Genomic DNA, 19,003 nt, shown 5'->3' on the forward strand with positions numbered 1-19,003 from the left:
TAAAAATATCACCAGTTAAAGGCTCAAGGTATCTAATAATAGATGGAGAATCAAAACCAATATAAATCCCAAGTCTACGTTGAGGTCCCATCTTAGTACGCTGAGGTGGAGCAGTTGGAACATATACAGCACAACAAAAAATGCGAAAATGAAAAATATTTGGTGGTTGACCGAATGTAAGTTGTAAAGGGGAATATTTTTGATAAGATGTTGGTCTGATTCGAATTAATGATGCAGCATGTAATATTGCATGTCCCCAAGCAGAAACAGGTAGTTTTGATTTTATAAGCAAAGGTCGAGCAATTAACTGAAGTCGTTTAATAAATGGTTCAGCTAAACCATTTTGAGTATGGGTATGAGCAACAGGATGTTCAACATTTATACCAATTGACATGCAATAGTCATAAAATGTTTAAGATGTAAATTCACCGGCATTTTCCATACGAATAAATTGAATTAGATGATCAGGAAATTGTGCCTGTAATTTAATTATTTGGGCAAGAAGTCTAGCAAATGCAACATTACGAGTAGAAGGCAGACAAACATGTGACCATCTAGTTGTGCATCTATTAAAACCATAAAATATCTAAATGGCCCACATGGAGGGTGAATCGGCCCACATATATCCCCTTGAATTCTTTGTAAAAATGATGGAGATTCAAGAATTACCTTAGAAGGGGATGGTTTTATTACAAGTTTACCTTGAGAACATGCAGCACAAGGATAATCACTTTGTAAAAGAGTCTTCTGGTCCTTTAAGGAATGCCCATGAGAGTTCTCAATTATTCAACGCATCATAATTGTTCACGGATGTCCAAGACGATCATGCCAAAGCATAAACATCTTTGGATTAGAGCACTTCTGGTGCATCACAACATGTGATTCAATTGTTCTTATTGTTGTATAATACAACCCGGAAGAGAAAGTAGGCAGTTTTTCCAATATGAGCTTCTGGCCCGAAATTATTGAAGTAATATAAAGATATTCGTCACTGTCTTCATTAGTGGTTTCAACATGATAACCATTTAGACGAATATCTTTAAAACTAATTAAATTTCTTCTAGATTTAGAAGAATACAAAGCATCATCAATACAAAATTTTGTTTCTTTTGGCAATATGATATTTGCTCTTCCAGAGTCTTCAATTAGATTCGATGAACCTGATATTGTATTAACACTAGCTTTGTTTAATATTAAATATTGAAAATATTTCTTATCTCTAAGAATTGTGTGCATTGTACAACTGTCTGCTAGACACAAATCTTCACCAATCATTTTGGAATTAATCATTCCATCAGTATGACCCATACCTTTATATATAAATAAAATAAATATTAAATTTCATTAATCAAAATAAAATAACAAAATACAATTAAAATTGACAATGTAAACATAACATAATGAAAACGTATATATATTACTACAGGATTATTATGGTTAGCAAAATTCATTTCAATCCATTTTTCTTTTTATTTTATGGATGCTTAATATACGTCTATCAGATGTTTAGGCATACAGCAGGTACGCGACAAATGTCCTTTCATATTACATCTGTAACATTTATCGATCTTCATAGTTCTTTGTAGGTTTATTCTGTAAACTTTTGTTTTTATACTCTTTCGCCTCAGTGTGGTTCCACTTCTGATGGAAATGAACATTTATTTTGTAAGAATTATGAGTACGTCCCTATTGAGCTATATATATATATATATATTTTCTACCACGTCCATGTCCACAATCATGGTTTCCTTTATTTCCATGAAATGAGGTTCCATTTGATTCAGGAAATGGTGTAGAACTTGTTGGACGAGATTGGTGATTTTTCATTAATAGCTCGTTGTTTTGCTCAGCCACAAGAAGACAAGATATTAGTTCAGAATATCTTGTGAAATTACGCGCTCGATATTGCTGTTGCAGGAGCACATTCGAGGCATGAAATATGGTATATATCATCATAAGTGCACAGTTTTAACTGTGAGCTGATTTTAAAGAGTGCAACTTCAGGTGCATCCAACAATAATGACTTTTTGGGAGGATAACTGTCTTCTGGTACTTGTATCTCTTCCTAAAATTATTCCACAAGGTCAAGGGATCTTTTAATATAAGGTACTCATTTTTATTTAATTCATCATGTAGATGATGGCGCAGAAAAATTATTGCTTTAGCGCGATCCTGCTGGGATACTTGATTTTCATTAATTGCTTTAGCACGATCCTGCTGGGATGCTTGATTTTCATTCTTAATAGTATTTCCAAGATTCATAACATCAATATTTATAGCATTATAAAATAATAACATTTTAGTTCATATTAATCTCACATGAATCATAAGATTCATATGTTTTAATATGATTCTTAAAACAATAAAAATTTCTAAGCATATGTTAGAATGTTGATTAACAAAATAGATAATAAGATTACTAAATCTTAAAGAGACTTACAATGATTTAAGAATACCCCACGGATAGCTTTTGATGTTGAAGATCAAAAGAACACAACAACTGGCTAGAGCTTCGTGCTGATAACGTGTTGTAAAATCAAAGAAAATAACAAGAAAAGATATTGCAATATGTGAAACTAGTTCTTCAGGAACTATGTATAACTCTTCTCTATTATTGTGTGTTTTACAAACTTCTCAATACTCCCTCTTATAGGCATAGAATCATAGTGGGAGGTTAAGGAATAGAAAAGGATAGGACATAAATTAAAAGGCTATATCAATGTATTACATGAATGTTATAGGAATTCTAAAAGGTGACATGAATGTATAGAATTCCAAGAGATGTAACTAAATGGTCATCCACCAAATGCATGAATGCATGCATAACATAAAGTTCCATTTTATTCTATCTACTGCAAACTTTCATTTCTTAGAGCCCCTTAATGACTCAAGTGTCGGAGCGTCTTCGATCTCTAGACTGACGGCCTTCTGACTACCCTATACCTTATTTGGCAAGCGGAACTCCTCCTTGGAAGCGACTTGAAGTCACTGTGATGTTCTTGCATCAACAGAATACTCATAAACTCCGACTCTTCTCTGCTTCATCAAGAGGGAGTAGAAGAAGAAAAAAGGAAAAAGCAAACACTGCGAATTCCATAAGCTTCCTACTTCTAAAGGTAGTTTCTTTTACCTTTTCCACCATGAATGAGAAGTAGTTGTTTTGCTTTTCATGTTTATATTTTGTGTCTTTGTAAAAATTTGTGAAAACTTCCATGCGCCTTAATGTGCCAATCTCTTTGCCCTCGTCCCCGGACGAACCCATTGACGATAAATCCTGAGTCTACAATCCAGGTAACATTTAGTGTCATAAATCATCTATTATTCTGTACACATATGTGCTTTTGTGTGGATATCGAATATATAATAGCACGTTAAATGCAAATATATTAATAATACAATGAAAGAACTCCCACACATAGTGCAGGTTATAGGCTAGTTTTAATAATATTTTAGCATAGACCATCCTCTGTAAGGATTAGGATCGGATCTAACATTCTTGATGGATGAGGCATGGCCACGTGTCACCTTAAGTTAGAACATGCAGTAAATTAAAGGTCGTCTATTAAATGAGAATTTGAGCCCACACGTAAGGAAGAGTGTTAAAGTATTGATTAAATAATTATATTTATCCATTCTTATGAACTTAAGTTTTTAAGATCATAAGTGATTATTTAATACTTTAGTTTTTACATAGCATCCTTAACAGATTAGGTAAACCCCTCATAATAGCTATTTTTAGCTAATATCATCCAATTTTCATCTCCAGCATATTAGGTTTTGAAGAGGCAAAATACTTGTTTTGCTCAATGAATAGCAATATATTGCTATTCATTGAAGCAGGCATGCTCTCTATATCTTTATTGTTAAAACATGGAAAAATAATATTTAAACAAAGTAGAGAGTTAAATAAAAATCTGTTGGAGTTTGTACTGAAAAGTTAGTAGCAAAAATAGAAAAACATATATTTTGAATAGCTAAAATAACTTGTATTGCTGGAGATGTTGGCCACCAACAGAGTAGGTAAAAGGCTCATATTTAGCTATTATGAGCTCTTTTTATTCTTCAACAAATTAGCTCCAAAGTAGGTAAAATACATATTTGCTATGTGAATAGCAATAAGTTGCTACTCACTGCAGCACAACGTCCTAGTTTTTTATTTATTTTTTTCTCTCATTCTCTTTGTGAAAATAATACTTAAATAATATTTAAATAATATAGAGAATGAAAGAAAGAATATACTAGAGTTTGTATTAAAAAATGAATAGGTAAAATAGAAAAATATACTTTTGGATTAGGTAAAATACCTCCAACTTATGGAGATCAATGCTCTTATAGCCCACCCGAATATGAATTAGTTTTTAATTTATTACTTCTCTTAAAAAGGTAAGCTGATAATAAATTTTAATAATTTAACATTTTTCCCCTTACGGGTAGGGATAATGGTCTTGTTTATCAAACCCTTCCCATCACCCCCAATTTTTTCTTAAAAAATCAACATCAAAACATTATATTTTTTTTAAAAAAAAAAAAAAAAAAACTTTTTATATGACATCAATCACATTTTATTGTTATTCTAAAAAAAAAAAATTTACTACAAAACAAAATTTTTCACTTTTCCGTTAAAAAAAAGTCAAAACATCTTAGTAGTACTCTTTCGTTTTTTTTTTTTTTTTTAGATACTTGAAAAGAAATTACTTTAAATTAGGGGGGGGGGGGGGGGATGCATTATTGGTCCATGTAATCAGCCTAAATTACAAATCACTCCATGTGGTATCAACATGAATTTAGAGATCCATATGATTGGCTTAATTTACAAATTGATCTTGAAGTCAAATTCTATTAAAAATGTTGACGGATTTTTCAGGTAAGCACCATATCTATGAGTACCATAATTTATATCAAATGTTTGGTCCACTGGAACGTAAAATGCGGGCTGAAACCTCAAATGCGGGCTGTTTTGGAGTTGGAAGTGTTCCAGTTTCACAGTCAAGCATGGTAACAACATTTGATATGGTGGGACGGTCATTTGGGTCGTCCTGTACGCATAAGAGCCCAATATGTACACACTTCACAAACTGATCTGTGTTGCAATTGCTCTCCATACTATGGATACTAGGATAAAAGGAAAAACAAAAATGCTATATGACTATTAAGCTTGACATGAGTAAGGCTTACGATAGGGTAGCATGGTCATTTTTGGAAGAGATGATGAGAAAATTGGGTTTTGCAAAGCGTTGGATTGCATTAATCAAGAGGTGTGTAACAACAGTTTCCTATTTCGTTCTTATTAATGGTACTCCATTTGGATAGGTGATTCCTTCTAGGGGTCTAAGGCAGGGGATCCGTTATCTCCATATCTATTTCTTCTTTGTGCGAGGGGTTGAGTTCATTATTGATGAAGGCAGAAAGGGATGGAAGAATTACAGGGGTTCCAATTTAAGCAGGTGGGTTCAAATTGAGTCATATTTTCTTCACTGATGATAGCTTACTCTTTTGTCGAGCAAGCTTCATGTAATGGGGGAATGTCTTACAGCTACTTCACACTTATGAACGAGCTTCAGGGCAAAAATTCAACATTGAGAAGAGTTTCATTTTTTTGAGCAGAAATACCCGCAGTGAATTCAAACATCATGTTCCTTAGTGGGGATCCCTACAAATTCTAGTTTGTAGAAATATTTGAGTCTTCCAGCCTTAGTGGGTCGCTCTAAGACCCAGACCTCCACGGGGATACAAAGTCAAGTGCAAAGAAAGCTGGTTGGGTGGAAAGAGAAGCTACTCTCTCAGGCAGGGAAGGAAATCCTTATCAAAGTCGTTATCCAAGCAATCCCTACATATAGCATGAGCATTTTCCAGGTTCCTAAGCAGCTTTGCAAAAGACTTAATTTTTTGATGGGCAGGTTTTGGTGGAGTCATCAAAAGAAGGGTAAGGGTGTTTCATGGATGAGTGGGGAAAAGTTGAGCTTGTCTAAATAGCTTGGAGGGTTGGGGTTCCAAGATTTGGAAGCTTTTCACTTAGCCTTGCTTTCAAAACAAGGATGGCGACTAGTCCATTATCCTATTTCTTTGGTAGCCTGTATTTTTAAGGAAAAATATTTCCCTGCTAGTGACTTTTGGAATGCACAGTTAGACAACCGCCCCTCATTTGCATGGCGGAGTATTTTCCATGCTAGGGCTGTTTTAGAAGCAGGTTTGGTGTGCAAAGTGGGCAACAAAGAGAATATAAGGATTTGGGGTGACAAGTGGCTTTCTTCAGCTTCTTTGAATTGTATTCAATCTTCTGTGAGTGAGCTGGGCCCAGAGTTCGATTCATTCTATCTTTGAGCCGATTGAAGCTAGTAGCATTTGTGCTATGGTCCTGTGCCCACTTCAACAACCCGATAAACTAGTGTGGAAGGGTACCAAGACAGGTGTTTTCTCAGTAAAAAGCGCTTATCATTTAGAGACTATGAGAATATCCTAGATGACAGGGGAATGTTCTACTTTTAGGGATGACCAAGGCTTGTGGAAGACTTTATGGGCTTTGAAAATTCATGTAGTGCTGAAGCTCTTTGTATGGAAATTGTGTTATAATTTGCTCCCAACCAAAGCTAAGTTATTTAGCAAGAAGATTATTCAAGACTTAGTTTGCCCTTTGTGTCTAGATGTTGTTGAGACAAGTTGCCATATCTTGTGGAACTGTCCTTCCATGGTAGTGTGGCAAGATTGCAATAGATGTGTTCAAAAGCTGTCGATAAATGCAATTAAGGGGAGGAATGTCGTTAAGGAATTGCTGGCCAAGCTCAATGAAGAGGAGATTCAAGAAGTATTCACAGTGGACCGACTTCTAGATGCACAGGAATTCATTTGTTTTTGGGAGGCACTTCATCCCCCCGGGGGAAAAATCTGTAGCGGGGTTGATCAAAATAAATTGGAACGCTGCTCTTGATGTGCCACAAAAACGGATAGGAGTCAAAGTGGTTCTGCGGAATGAGGCCGGGGTGGTTGTGGCAACTATGGCGAAGCTCATCCCCATCATAGTTGATCCTACTAAAGAAAAATCTACGGCTGCGTGGCAGGCAGTGCAGTTTTGTTGTCACTTGGGGCATCAAAGAGTGGTTCTTGAAGGAGACTCATTGCTAGTAGTTTCAGCTTTGTGATAAGATTCCTCTTGTTGGAGTGGTTATGGGCAATTGATTGAGGATGTCATGGTTTAGCTTCATAGCCTTTTGTATTATGATGTGAGGCATGTTTGATGGGAGGCCAACAAAGCTACCTATTGAATGGCCAATGTGGCCTTGTCACAGTTTTTAGATAATGTTTGGGTAGAGGAATGTCCTCCTTTTATCCAGAGTATTTATAACACCCCGGTCTCATATTAGAAAGAGATAAATAGCACACATAGAGTAAGTGATTTATAAGAGATAGATAAGTGCTAAGTCCCACAATGTCTAGTTACTAGGTTAAACTGGCTTTATAAGTGATTCTAGAGAAAGTTCCAAATTGACTAGTCCTTTTGGGGTGATAGGGTGATAGAGCAGATATGGCTAGTGTTTTTCCTGGATTGTTATAAATGGTATCAGAGCCACCTAGTAATGCCAGGTTATGTAGTACTGGAGCATTGCATGACGTAGCCCTAACGTGGACGTTAGGGATTTAAGGGAGGAAGTTTGTAACACCCCAATCCTATATTGAGAAGAGATAAATAGCATACATAGAGTGAGTGATTTATAAGAGATAGATAAGTACTAAGTCCTACATTGCCTAGTTATTAGGTGAAACTGGGTTTTATAAGTGATTTTAGGGAAAGCTCCAAATTGACTAGTCCTTTTGGGGTGATAGAGCAGATATGATTAGTGCTTTTCCCTGGGTTGTTATAGTATTGTACTTGTGGAGCAAGATATTTCATTTGACTAATAATACCATTTATCATTATTTTTCAAAAAACAAAAAACAAAAAATGCCTCGGAATAGTGATAGCCAATCTCCCGAATCTACAACTCCAACATTATTATATACATATTGAAAAAGTATTTTAATTCCATTGCATAGCTTTCATTTTATTAAAACAGATTTGAAGTAGCACTTCGTGGCCATCACGCGCCACTACGGTGCGTGGGTGCTTTGTAATGCACATGCCACTACTACTCTGAGCCCTTTCGTCTCCGTGGTTGGCTTTGTCACAAACGGATCCTCTCAATTTCATTTGAAATGGAAAGAATCCGGTTAGTTATAAAACAATGGGTAAAATTGTCCAAAAAATTAAAATGACAATTTTGCCCCTTATTTTATAACTAACCAGCTCCTCTCTATTTCATTTAAAATGGAGAGGATCCTATTCCGGTTTTGTCTATGAGTAACTCGGGGGCCCCAAACATGTACAAGTTTCACTTTTTATTTTTGATGGACATAGTTTTCCCTGGAACTCGGTTGGAGGAAGTCCTTAAACCCAGTCTTAAAAATGACACGCGTTTTTTGAGAATGTGAAAAGCACATGTTTTCTTAATAATAGGGACAAAGTTGGAATGAATTTTATTTAAAGTATGCACATCTCACATGCTATTAAAAAAATGGACACAGGTTATTTTCTTAGATTATGTTGAAGGAACTTCCTACAACCTGGGGTTGGAGGAAATCTTTGTCTTTTTTTTTTTTCTTTTTTTTTTTTTAATCTTTTTAATTTCTTATTTAGATGTACTCCACAATAGTTTCCTTTATTATTTTTCTATACCATTTAAATCTTCTTTAAATAAAATGCTAGAGAAAAGAGAAAAAAGAATCATTTAAATATTGTTTTAAATAAATGATAAAGGAATGAGAGAGAAAAGATAAAGTTTTTATTATTATTATTATTATTAATAAAATAATGTTAAGGAAACCATTTTCGCTTTCCTAAATTTAGAGTACAACTTTTGTTTCCCTTAGTTCAGGAAACCTGGAAGTGTTGCATAGAGAGAGATAGAGCAGCAATGGTGACACCATGACAACACAGTTCATGGACGTGGGGATGAACATAGAACACTATATTAAAGGCTACCATGGGAAGGATAAAACCAAAAGGTGATCGCATAGCTCCCATCTTATTGAAACAACTTTGAAGGGGGGCCGGGGATCAAGATTCCCTACAATTTCTTTAAAATTGTAAATTTTCAAATTATGTGAATTTACATCGTTTCATACATTGAATGATATGCAGAATGCTACATATTAAAAATATGACATATTAACAATGAGAATTAAGTATATTTTTATCAGGTTCTTACACTTTATGTTGTATAAATACTTTGAGTAAAAAACTGTCTTTTGGTTTAATAAAGAAGAAACATCTTTTCAAATGTAAAGAAAAAGTTTTTTGGAATGATTTATTTATTTATTTATTTTTCGTTGTCTCGATGCCATGCCATATCTTTAATATATTGCATTTTTCACGTTGTTCGATGTAAAAATAACCTGAATTCACATAATTTATTTTTCGTTGTCTCGATGCCATGCCATATCCTAATTCCCCAGAGAAAATGATTGATTCAAAAGTAGTTTTTGTGGTGTACAATAAGTAATAGTGACTATTCAAATGTCTTGTCTACTTCCTATGGGCACCCTATATACTAGATAGTATAAGGTTTTCTGAGTGGGAAAAGATGGTTCATCTCTTACTCAAATTACGCAATTTAAGCCTTTTCTAAATATTGAAACACTTGAAAAATGACACCTAATAAAAATGTGACATGTTATCGAGGCAACAAAAAAGAATTTCCCTCCAAAAGGACTTTCTCTTCACATTTGTAGAGATGCTTCTTATTTATAAAATCAAAATACAGCTTTTAACTCAAAGCTTTTTTACAACATTGAGAGTAAAAACTTGATGAAAATATACTCAATTCTCAATTGTAACATGTCATTTTTTTAATGTGTGATATTTTTCAAACGTTTCGATGCCTAAAAATGGCCTAAATTACATAATTTGAGAATCTACAATTTCTTTGAAATTTGTAGAAATCCTAATCTTCTGTTTTTACATCCTCCATTTTTTAGATCAGGATCCTCTCAAATTATTTGCCCAAATTTGAGAGAATTTAGGCTATTAATTGTGAGAGATCACTTATAAGATCCACCTGACCAAATAAAAATTGGACTGCCCAGCTAAAGAGGCTTTCTCTTCTCCTCTTGTTCATACCTTCCTTAGGCTTATCATTCTTTCTATAATGGGCTTATCACTGGGCAACGAAAGTTATAGAAAGGCCCACTTATAGCCATCTTGGTATCAAAAATATCACATTCACATTTACTTCAGTTATTTTTTATTCTATATATATATATTTTCTATCCACTTTTTTCAAGGCACTTACATATCCCTAAAGGGAATACCTTTTATAAGAATGGACTGTAAACCTTTCATTTTACAGCAATCAATTATAAGTGGACAAGTCATAAAAAACTACAAAATACAATAAACATGAAAAACACTCGATCCTTTTTCAATAATCCCATTTTCAATCTCTCTCTACGACCCAGTGCAAGTTTCCATGAAAATTCATGATGATGGAGAAGATGGCCGAATAAATTAAAGGAGAATAACTTCTAGGCGAAGGAAGCCATTGCTTTCAAGTGTTAGGCCTCCTTCCCCTCTCTCTCTCTCTCTCTCTCTCTCTCTTTGATTGATTGTTTCGTTTAGAAGAAAGATTGGATTTTGAGAGTTTCAGGAGAGGAGAGCAAAGATCAAAGAAAATGGGTATGCTGTCGAACAAGATCGAGATGGACAAACTAAAACCCGGGGATCACATCTACTTCTGGAGGGACGTCTATCTCTACTCCCACCACAGTCACACGCCTTCTCATTATTCTATTATTATGTGATATATATATATATATATCTGGTATTTGGGTATAAAATTCGGTGTTTTATTGTCTAATGTGTAGTGTGTGTTTAGATGATGTGTCAATATCTCATTGGAGGCTACAAAAGTTAAGTTTTAATGCTCATCCTTACCTAATCGGCTCTTGTATCTAAAAATGTTGTGAGACTGTCATTTTAGCATAGACCTCACCTGACCAAGAAAAATAAGTATGAGAATGTCATCCTATCCTAGCATAGACCCCACTGATTAAGAAAAATAGGCTCAATGAGCTACTTAGAGTATTAGCAACGACGTTTCTAAATGTATGAAAAATTCTTTAAAAACTTAGTGCAACAAACTCTCTTGGTGTTCCATAAACCAAGGGAAATGGTAGCACTTTTGCTTCCATTAACATTATTTTAATATATAAAAAAAAAAAAAAAAAAAACTTTATATTTTCTCTCTATTTCTTCTAGGTCAGACTAACATGTTTTTTTTTTTTTTCAAACTATTGAACTCACTTTCTCTTTTCTCTATGTTACAGATCTATAATATTTGAAAGAATATTTGAAATGGTATACGGAAATGATAAGGAAGGCTATTGTGAAATTTATTTAAATATAGAAGTAAAAAGTAGTTTGGTTTCCTAAATTTAAGAAAAATCTAAATAAAGCGGCCACTAGCTGGTGCTCTTATGTACTGAATTTAAATGTAACTTGAATGTAATTCCATTTGCAATGTCATCGTGTTTCTTCATAAGCACAAATAGATTATATTTTATTAGTCCAAAAGCTGATAGAATCACAAAATAACTAAAGAAATAAACTAGAGAACTAGAGTATTATTGCATTTTTATGATTAATTTTTCCAGCTTTAGGGTTACCCAAATAAGAACAATGAATGAGGATTTGGTTAATTAACCTAAATTAAGGGATTTAGCTACCTTAATTTAAGGAATTTAATTACTTATATTTAAATATTCAAATCATTTGTAAAACTCTATAAATAGAGTCGCTACATAAAATATTACATTTAATGCTGTTTCGCTCAAACAGCACTAAACCATAGTTTTTACACCATTTACTGTGCAAATGACATAAATTTATGCTGTTTATTTACAAGTGTCACAAATTACAAAATTGGTGCCGTTTAATATGAAAACAACATAAATTTATGCCGCTTGCACAGCAAACGACATTAAAATTAATGCTGCATATTGTACAAGCAGCATAAATTACAAAATTGGTGCCGTTTAATATGAAAAAGCAATTCCAAACACACCGTAAGGTAGTTTATCTTATGATCTATATCCACACATTAAAATCTTATAAACTACATCTTTCCTTTATATTTGATTTGAGTATATGATTTGAATAATTTTAAATACAAACATATCTCTTAAATTAAGGTTAACAAATTCTTTAATCTACGGTAATTAGATCATCTAAATCCTTTTAATTTAGAAAATATAAATCAACACTCATCAAAAAAAAAAAAAAAAAAATCTCTATCTTTTATCATACGGCAAGCAAATTCTTCTGATTTCTGCACACATGTACTGCCATAAATCTAATATGCAAACTACCTTAATAACACGAAATATTAAGGTCCAATGAAAAACTAGGGAAGATGCAGTAAATAATTAAGGAGACTGTTATAGAGGCTTTAGAGATGACAGTTGGGAATGAGAAAGCCTCAGTTGGAAAGAAGTGTTAGACGAAGTATTAAATTACGTTTAAGTTAATAAAAATAGGTAAATTTAGTTACGCTTAAATTGATTTGAAATGAATAAGGTTTATTCTCGGAGATTATCTATTTCAAATCAGCTCGAAGATATTGAAGCTCTCCACGTGTCCAAACCTTGTCATTCTCATTCATTTCCATCCATAATTTATATTCCCTATCTTTTTTTCTTTTTTTTCTTTTTTTTCTTTTTTTATATAGGTACGTTAAGAAGAAATTACATTAAACTAGGGCTGGGCAACCCATAACGTTTCAATTTTTAAAGTCCCTGGTCAATGGTCATATTATTTCACTGAATAGGTTACAGGTCATTGACAAGCACCATTACCATTTACCCACCTCACGGCGGAGAGGATGGTGAGGATGGTACTTTGTGACACGTGGCTACATTATTTAGCAGTAAAATTGGCATACAAGAATTGTCAATCAATCACAATGAGGCCAAGACAAAGGTTGTTGAATCAGCCAACTTCTTCTGCCCACGTTTGTGGAAACGGACTCTCAATTTCATTTGAAATGAGTGGAGTCCGTTCTTTCAAATATTATGTGATCACTAAGAAAGATAAAGATTATACAAAATAAAATAAAAAAGCTTCATGAATTAGAATATCCATAAGTATGTAAGCATCAAGTAAAACAAATTCAAATATATGATTAAAAAAAAAAAAAAAAACTTTACTTATCCCCAAATTGTTAAGGGTTTTGTAATCATAACCATAAATTATTAAAATTTGTAATGTTGATATTCTATTTTTCAACTCCTTTTATTTTCATCCCGACCGTTAAGGTTTAGGGTTAAATTAAATGACAAATAGGTGAAATGTCTCTTATGCTTCTGTAGAACTTATAAAAATTACGAATTTACCCCTCTCAAACCTCCATTATATTGTCAATATCTCCCCAAACTATTAATTATATCAATCTCCTTTACACACGTGACTACTTTTCTACCTTCCTATAATACACTTCATTTTTTTTTTAATCAAAATAATAAAAATTGAAAAAAGCGATTTTTTTTTGGGTTAATTACAACAAATGGTAATTTTATGTACTTTAGAGTCACAACTGTCAGTTCGCGGAGCTTTATCAAAAATAGCTATTAGTTGATAAGGATAAAGTATATTTAACTCTATAATATATGATTTTGAGTAATACAACTCAACTTCACTTGAATTGATTTTTGCATGTGCATTAGACTACTCTAATCCTCCGTCCATCCAAAAAAAAAAAAAAAAAAAAGAAAGAATGAAAAATATTACGCTTGAATCAAAAGATATTATAATATTCAAACTTGAGCTCTAAAAGAAGAATAGTAAAAGAAAACAGAAAATACAATCATCACCAAATACAGTTACCACACAGAAGTTTCAAGAAGTAAAGGAATAGGTATTCAAATCTTACATATATAAATAAGTTACTTCTCAAGAACTCAAACAAAATAGCTAGCAAAATAAACTATAATCATCACCAAATACAGTTACCACTTAGACGTTTCAAGAAAAGAAATAGATATTGGGAGAAAACTATCATTTGGGTGAAGGGCTAATAAACCCTTAATTCTTATTTATAGAAAACAAATGTTTTGTCCCCTACAACATTTACTAACTAGTCAAGTAAAGGACCAGACTTTTTAGAGCTGGTATATATCATGCATTATATATCGATCATCTTCCTCCTAAACTACTAGTTAATTCCATATATGTTTCTGGTCTACTAGAAGAAGTATCTGTACTGCTAGAACAGCCTCTCGGAGTTGGAACAAAAGCTGTCCGTTTTGGAGTTGGAATTGTTGCAGGTTCGCTGTCAAGCATGGTAACCACAGTTGACATGGTGGGGCGGTCATTCGGATCTTCTTGTACACATAAGAGTCCAATATTTACGCACTTCACGAACTGATCTGCATTGCAAACTTCACGTAGATTCTGGTCCATTAAATCCAACACCTTGTTTTCTACCCACAATCTCCAAGCCTGAGACAATTTTACCATCAATATTTTTATGGAGTATAGTAAGATGACCAAAGAATATAATGACAATATATAGAAAATTAAACATACTTACATAACTTATAAGGCTCGGAGCTAGTTCTGACTGATAAAATCTTGTATTCTTTTTTCCACATATAATTTCAAGTAGAACCACACCAAAGCTAAAAACATCGGATTTAACTGAGAAAGTTCCATTTAGTGCATACTCTGGAGACATATAGCCACTGCATTATAATGTTTATCAGTGAATAAATTAGACACTTGTCATTTTTTTGTAAAAAATAGAGTTAGGATTGAATCAACAATTGCATTGTCTACCATAAACTTACTAAGTTCCAACTACTCTTGTGGTGTTTGCTCCGGTTTCTTTGCCTTCAACCATCCTTGCCAAGCCAAAATCAGATATCTTGGAATTCATCTCCTCATCTAGAAGAATATTACTGGTCTTCAAATCTCTATGAATGATCCTCAATCTAGAGTCATGATGAAGATAAACAAGCCCACGAGCTATTCCCAAAATGATTTTGAGGCGCATCTCCCAATTTAAAGTCATGCTTCGCTTTTGATCTTGCAAGGTTTCCATTTGTCATTTAAGAAAACAATTTTAGCAACAATAATAAATCAACTTTTACTCAAAAAAGAAAATGTCTATCAAGCACGGTAGGATATTAATTAAGAACTTGGTTTAGAAACCAACCAAATATAAATGAGTCTAAGCTTTTGTTGGGCATGTATTCATAGAGTAAAAGTTTTTCATTTCCTTTTATGCAATATCCCCGAAGCCTAACAAGATTCCTGTGTTGTAGTTTTGCAATCAACACCACCTCATTTTTAAATTCTTGAAAGCCTTGTTTTGATACACTTGAGAGCCTCTTTATAGCAATCTCTTGACCTCCTGAAAATGTGCCCTGAAACCAAACTCAACATACTCTCAATATTACCCGCCACTAACTAGAAACTAGTTTACATGAAGATTAAATACAAAATAATGATGTTGAAATCACCTTGTAAACAGGCCCATAGCCCCCCTCTCCAAGCTTCTTTGCATCTGAGAAGCTATTTGTGGCTGCTAGAATGCTTTCTAAATTAAAAAAGGGTACATCTATGCCTTTCTCATCTTCTTCTCTAAACTCACCAGAGCCCATCAAGTCTTTGAGGTGTCTTCTACTGTCTAATGTGCGAAATAATCGATTTCTTTCACTTCTTCTGTTTTCTGAGTTTAAAAAACATTGATACATATTAGTTACATGATTAGTTACATGATAATGACATGAAAAAGGATAAATAGTTTTATTGTAATTCAAAGGGACAAAACCTCAGACTCTGCATGGTGCGCATTGTGAAAAGCCATTACCTTCTCCGTTGGCCATCTTTCTTCTCCATACATATAAACAAGTAATGGTACACGTGAGAACAAACACGCTGATTAGAGGTACCATAACACTCAGAGGCAATCGCTTCTTTCTTTTTGAATTCTCTTCTAACCCCCCAGGAAGATCACCTTCTACAAGAAAGAAACAGGACACCCATTATGTTTGTGAGAGTGAACAAGCTCTAATGGTAAGTCAAAATGATAATATAACAAAATTCAATAGATATATTGTTCATAATCAGTTTTGCAATTATAATATCTATTGTTAAGGCAAGGTGGTCATGATGTTGCTAAAGATGATTTTGAAAATTCTAGGAAACACCTCCTAACTTCTACGTAAAATTAGAGGTGATCATACATAAAGTAAAAGGAAACTTTTTTGAAGCCAAGATTTGTGCTCAGTTGATCACGGAAAAATGGTCCTTAGCAAACCATCGCACTGGTCTGGTTCTTTCTTCAATAACAGAGCTATTCTTCCAGAGGTATATATATGATTAGCATCCTAACCTTGAGTACATTTCAAAGTGGTGCCATTCCAATGGAAGTTTTGCTTGCAAAGGCACCTCTTCTTTCCATCTCTTGTTATACTGCAAGTTGAATTTAGCCAGTCCTTGCAGTCTGCGAGTGAAGTACAGGTTGGCTCCAGTGGTGGCTCCCAACTAATCTTTACTTCATTAGCAGTAAACGAGCCGGGTGTATTAAATGGCAGTGTGTAATTGAGCAGCAGAGTTCCTCTTGGACTTCTAGCTTCAGGATTTTCTGCATTGTTGACTTGGATGACAAATGTTCCTGTACTTGGATCGATACTGGCTACTCGATAGGTGCCACTGGGTGTCTTGAAGCTAACCTGGCCAGTGAAACTGTTGCAGTAGAAACTGAAGTACATAGGGTCACCGCAATTTGGTCTGGTGCTCAGCGGATAGGGGATCAGGTTTGTGCCACAAGGCTCACAATTACTAACGGTTGGTTCTGCAAAAGTAATTAAAACAGTAAAAGATGAGCTTTAACCCTTGTAGTATTATAAAGCTATGATTTTAAAAATCCATACAAGCAGAGGTGGTTTCTCACTTCCCTTTTAACATCAATGATGATTTTTCAATTTCCAAAAGAAATATCTGTTGACGCAATTCAGCTACTGAATTAATCCCAGCATATTCCAATGTGTGAAAGGAGTACCTATAACAGATTTTGCCACGCGGACAGAGAGGTTACGGTCACCGTTTGTGTACTCCTCTTGAAGATTACGAAGATCCCCAATCCAAATGTAGCAGATGCCGGTCTCAGTAGTGGTTGTACTATCACTTCTTAGGCTGCTGTTTTGAGGTACCTCGTATGAATAAGCCTGGCACTGGCTGCTGTTAAGGCACTCCTTTCTGCATTCTTTTTCATTTTTTGCGATGAAATTTGAGTCTGGGTTGCTAACTTTCATCATCTTTAAGCTCAAGAACATGTCGCTGTTGTCGAATGATGTTGATTTTCTGGTGCACCCACCCAAAAAATCTCCAGAATCCCACTTCGCCGGGTTAGTAGGCTGGAACCCGGGCAAACATTTGCATACCACCCTATTGTTAATATTGCAGCTGCCGAAATTCCCACAGGCATTGTAAATGCTACATTGGTCTCCCGGCCCCTTCCATATCAAAGACCAAATTCCCTTGTCCACATCCCACTTCAGGTACTGTAATTCCCCGTTATATTTCATCACTAATCTTGTGTGACTATAATCCGTATAATTCATCACTAACCTTGTGTAGTTATAATCCAGCAGCAGTTGTGGGTACTTGTTCTGCTTCACGGTCTTGCTGAAATTTGACAACAAGTAGGCTATGGCAAAGGGTATTTGATCATCTGAGCTCAAGAAGTTGCCTGAAATCCGGCTTCTCCAATAATCGGCATGCTTTTTTAAGATAACATAGTAGCCCTCTCCTTGTAGATATTGCTTAAACGTGAACGGCCCTCTTCCTGGGTCACCATCACCTATCCATGAAGTCAACCTCAGGTTTTCATCCATCTTCATACCTGGAAGAAATGTATCAGTTAGATTATGGAAGCTCTCCCACAGACTCGTCGCCAACTGATCATCATCGGTTAAGACAAGGTTTCCAGAATCCATGAGCTTAACAGTTCGATTTGTAGGCGAATGATTCGCAACACCTGTAGTCCAATAAACGTTTCCAGTAGTATCCCATACCTTAAGGTTGCCATCTTCTGCAATTCCAAAAGTTCCAATGGAACCGTTTAGTGGGCTGTCTCGGTTGGCAACCCAAACAACTGTTTGTTGATCCTGTTTGTACCATATCCCAACGAACCTTCTTTGGCTACTCTGGCTGGAGCTTCTTATAGGGTTAAAGAATCCCAGTTCAAAAGTTTCTCCAATGGAGACAAGGGTTCCTCCATCGCTAGTAATCCCCTCGCCATGCTTTAAAGTATCTCTAGCATAGCAACCCACACGACAGGAGCACAACAAGAGTATGTACAAGGAAAAGATCATGCAAGACAGCAAGCAATTACTTGCAGACAATATGCAGTTGATTTTTCTTCTATGGCTTACCATTTCGGAAAAGGCATGCAGGTAGCCAATTTAATCGAATTTGTCTATCATTTCAAGCATTGTACTGAGCAGGATGCTTGTAATCTAAATAAAAAATTGAGTTAAATTGGAATTATAAAAAATCTAAAAAATGTGACACCGACACCACACCATGAGTTTGAACGAAGGAAAATGATTTGTGGGGGACACTTGAACAAATGGATGGTTTGAAAACATCTTTCCCCATCCCAACCAATTGCCGGAACACCACGAGTTTGAACAAATGGATGGTTTGAAAACATCTTTCCCCATTCCAACCAACCCGGAAACCCTCTATATAGGCACAAAATGACAAAGGGTCCAAACCCCATTGCACGGCAACATGCAGGGTATAACTGAAAATTTGTTCAAAGGGATGGGCAATGCCTCAGAAGTCTTGGGTCTTCCTTTCTCCTTTGTTGACTCATTTTCATTAACAATTTTCAGAGTCTTCCCCCAATTCCACTCATTTTCATTAACAATTTTCAGAGTCTTCCCCCAATTCCACGGCGGCGGAGTG

General features: G+C 34.8%; 1 protein-coding gene across 1 annotated transcript; it reads right to left on the bottom strand.

Annotated features, from left to right (window-relative positions):
- Positions 1 to 14,078: 14,078 nt before the first annotated feature.
- Positions 14,079 to 18,468, bottom strand: LOC133860736 (G-type lectin S-receptor-like serine/threonine-protein kinase At4g03230). Its single transcript, XM_062296343.1, has 8 exons — positions 17,091 to 18,468; positions 16,422 to 16,883; positions 15,897 to 16,046; positions 15,547 to 15,755; positions 15,240 to 15,450; positions 14,872 to 15,109; positions 14,616 to 14,766; positions 14,079 to 14,524 (listed from the first exon to the last, which is right to left on the bottom strand). The coding sequence occupies exons 1-8, from the start codon at positions 18,466 to 18,468 to the stop codon at positions 14,219 to 14,221; spliced, it is 3,105 nt and encodes a 1,034-aa protein (XP_062152327.1). The 3' UTR covers positions 14,079 to 14,218.
- Positions 18,469 to 19,003: the final 535 nt, after the last annotated feature.

The sequence above is a fragment of the Alnus glutinosa genome, chromosome 2 (genome assembly GCF_958979055.1).
Source record: "Alnus glutinosa chromosome 2, dhAlnGlut1.1, whole genome shotgun sequence".
Taxonomy (NCBI): Eukaryota; Viridiplantae; Streptophyta; class Magnoliopsida; order Fagales; family Betulaceae; genus Alnus; species Alnus glutinosa.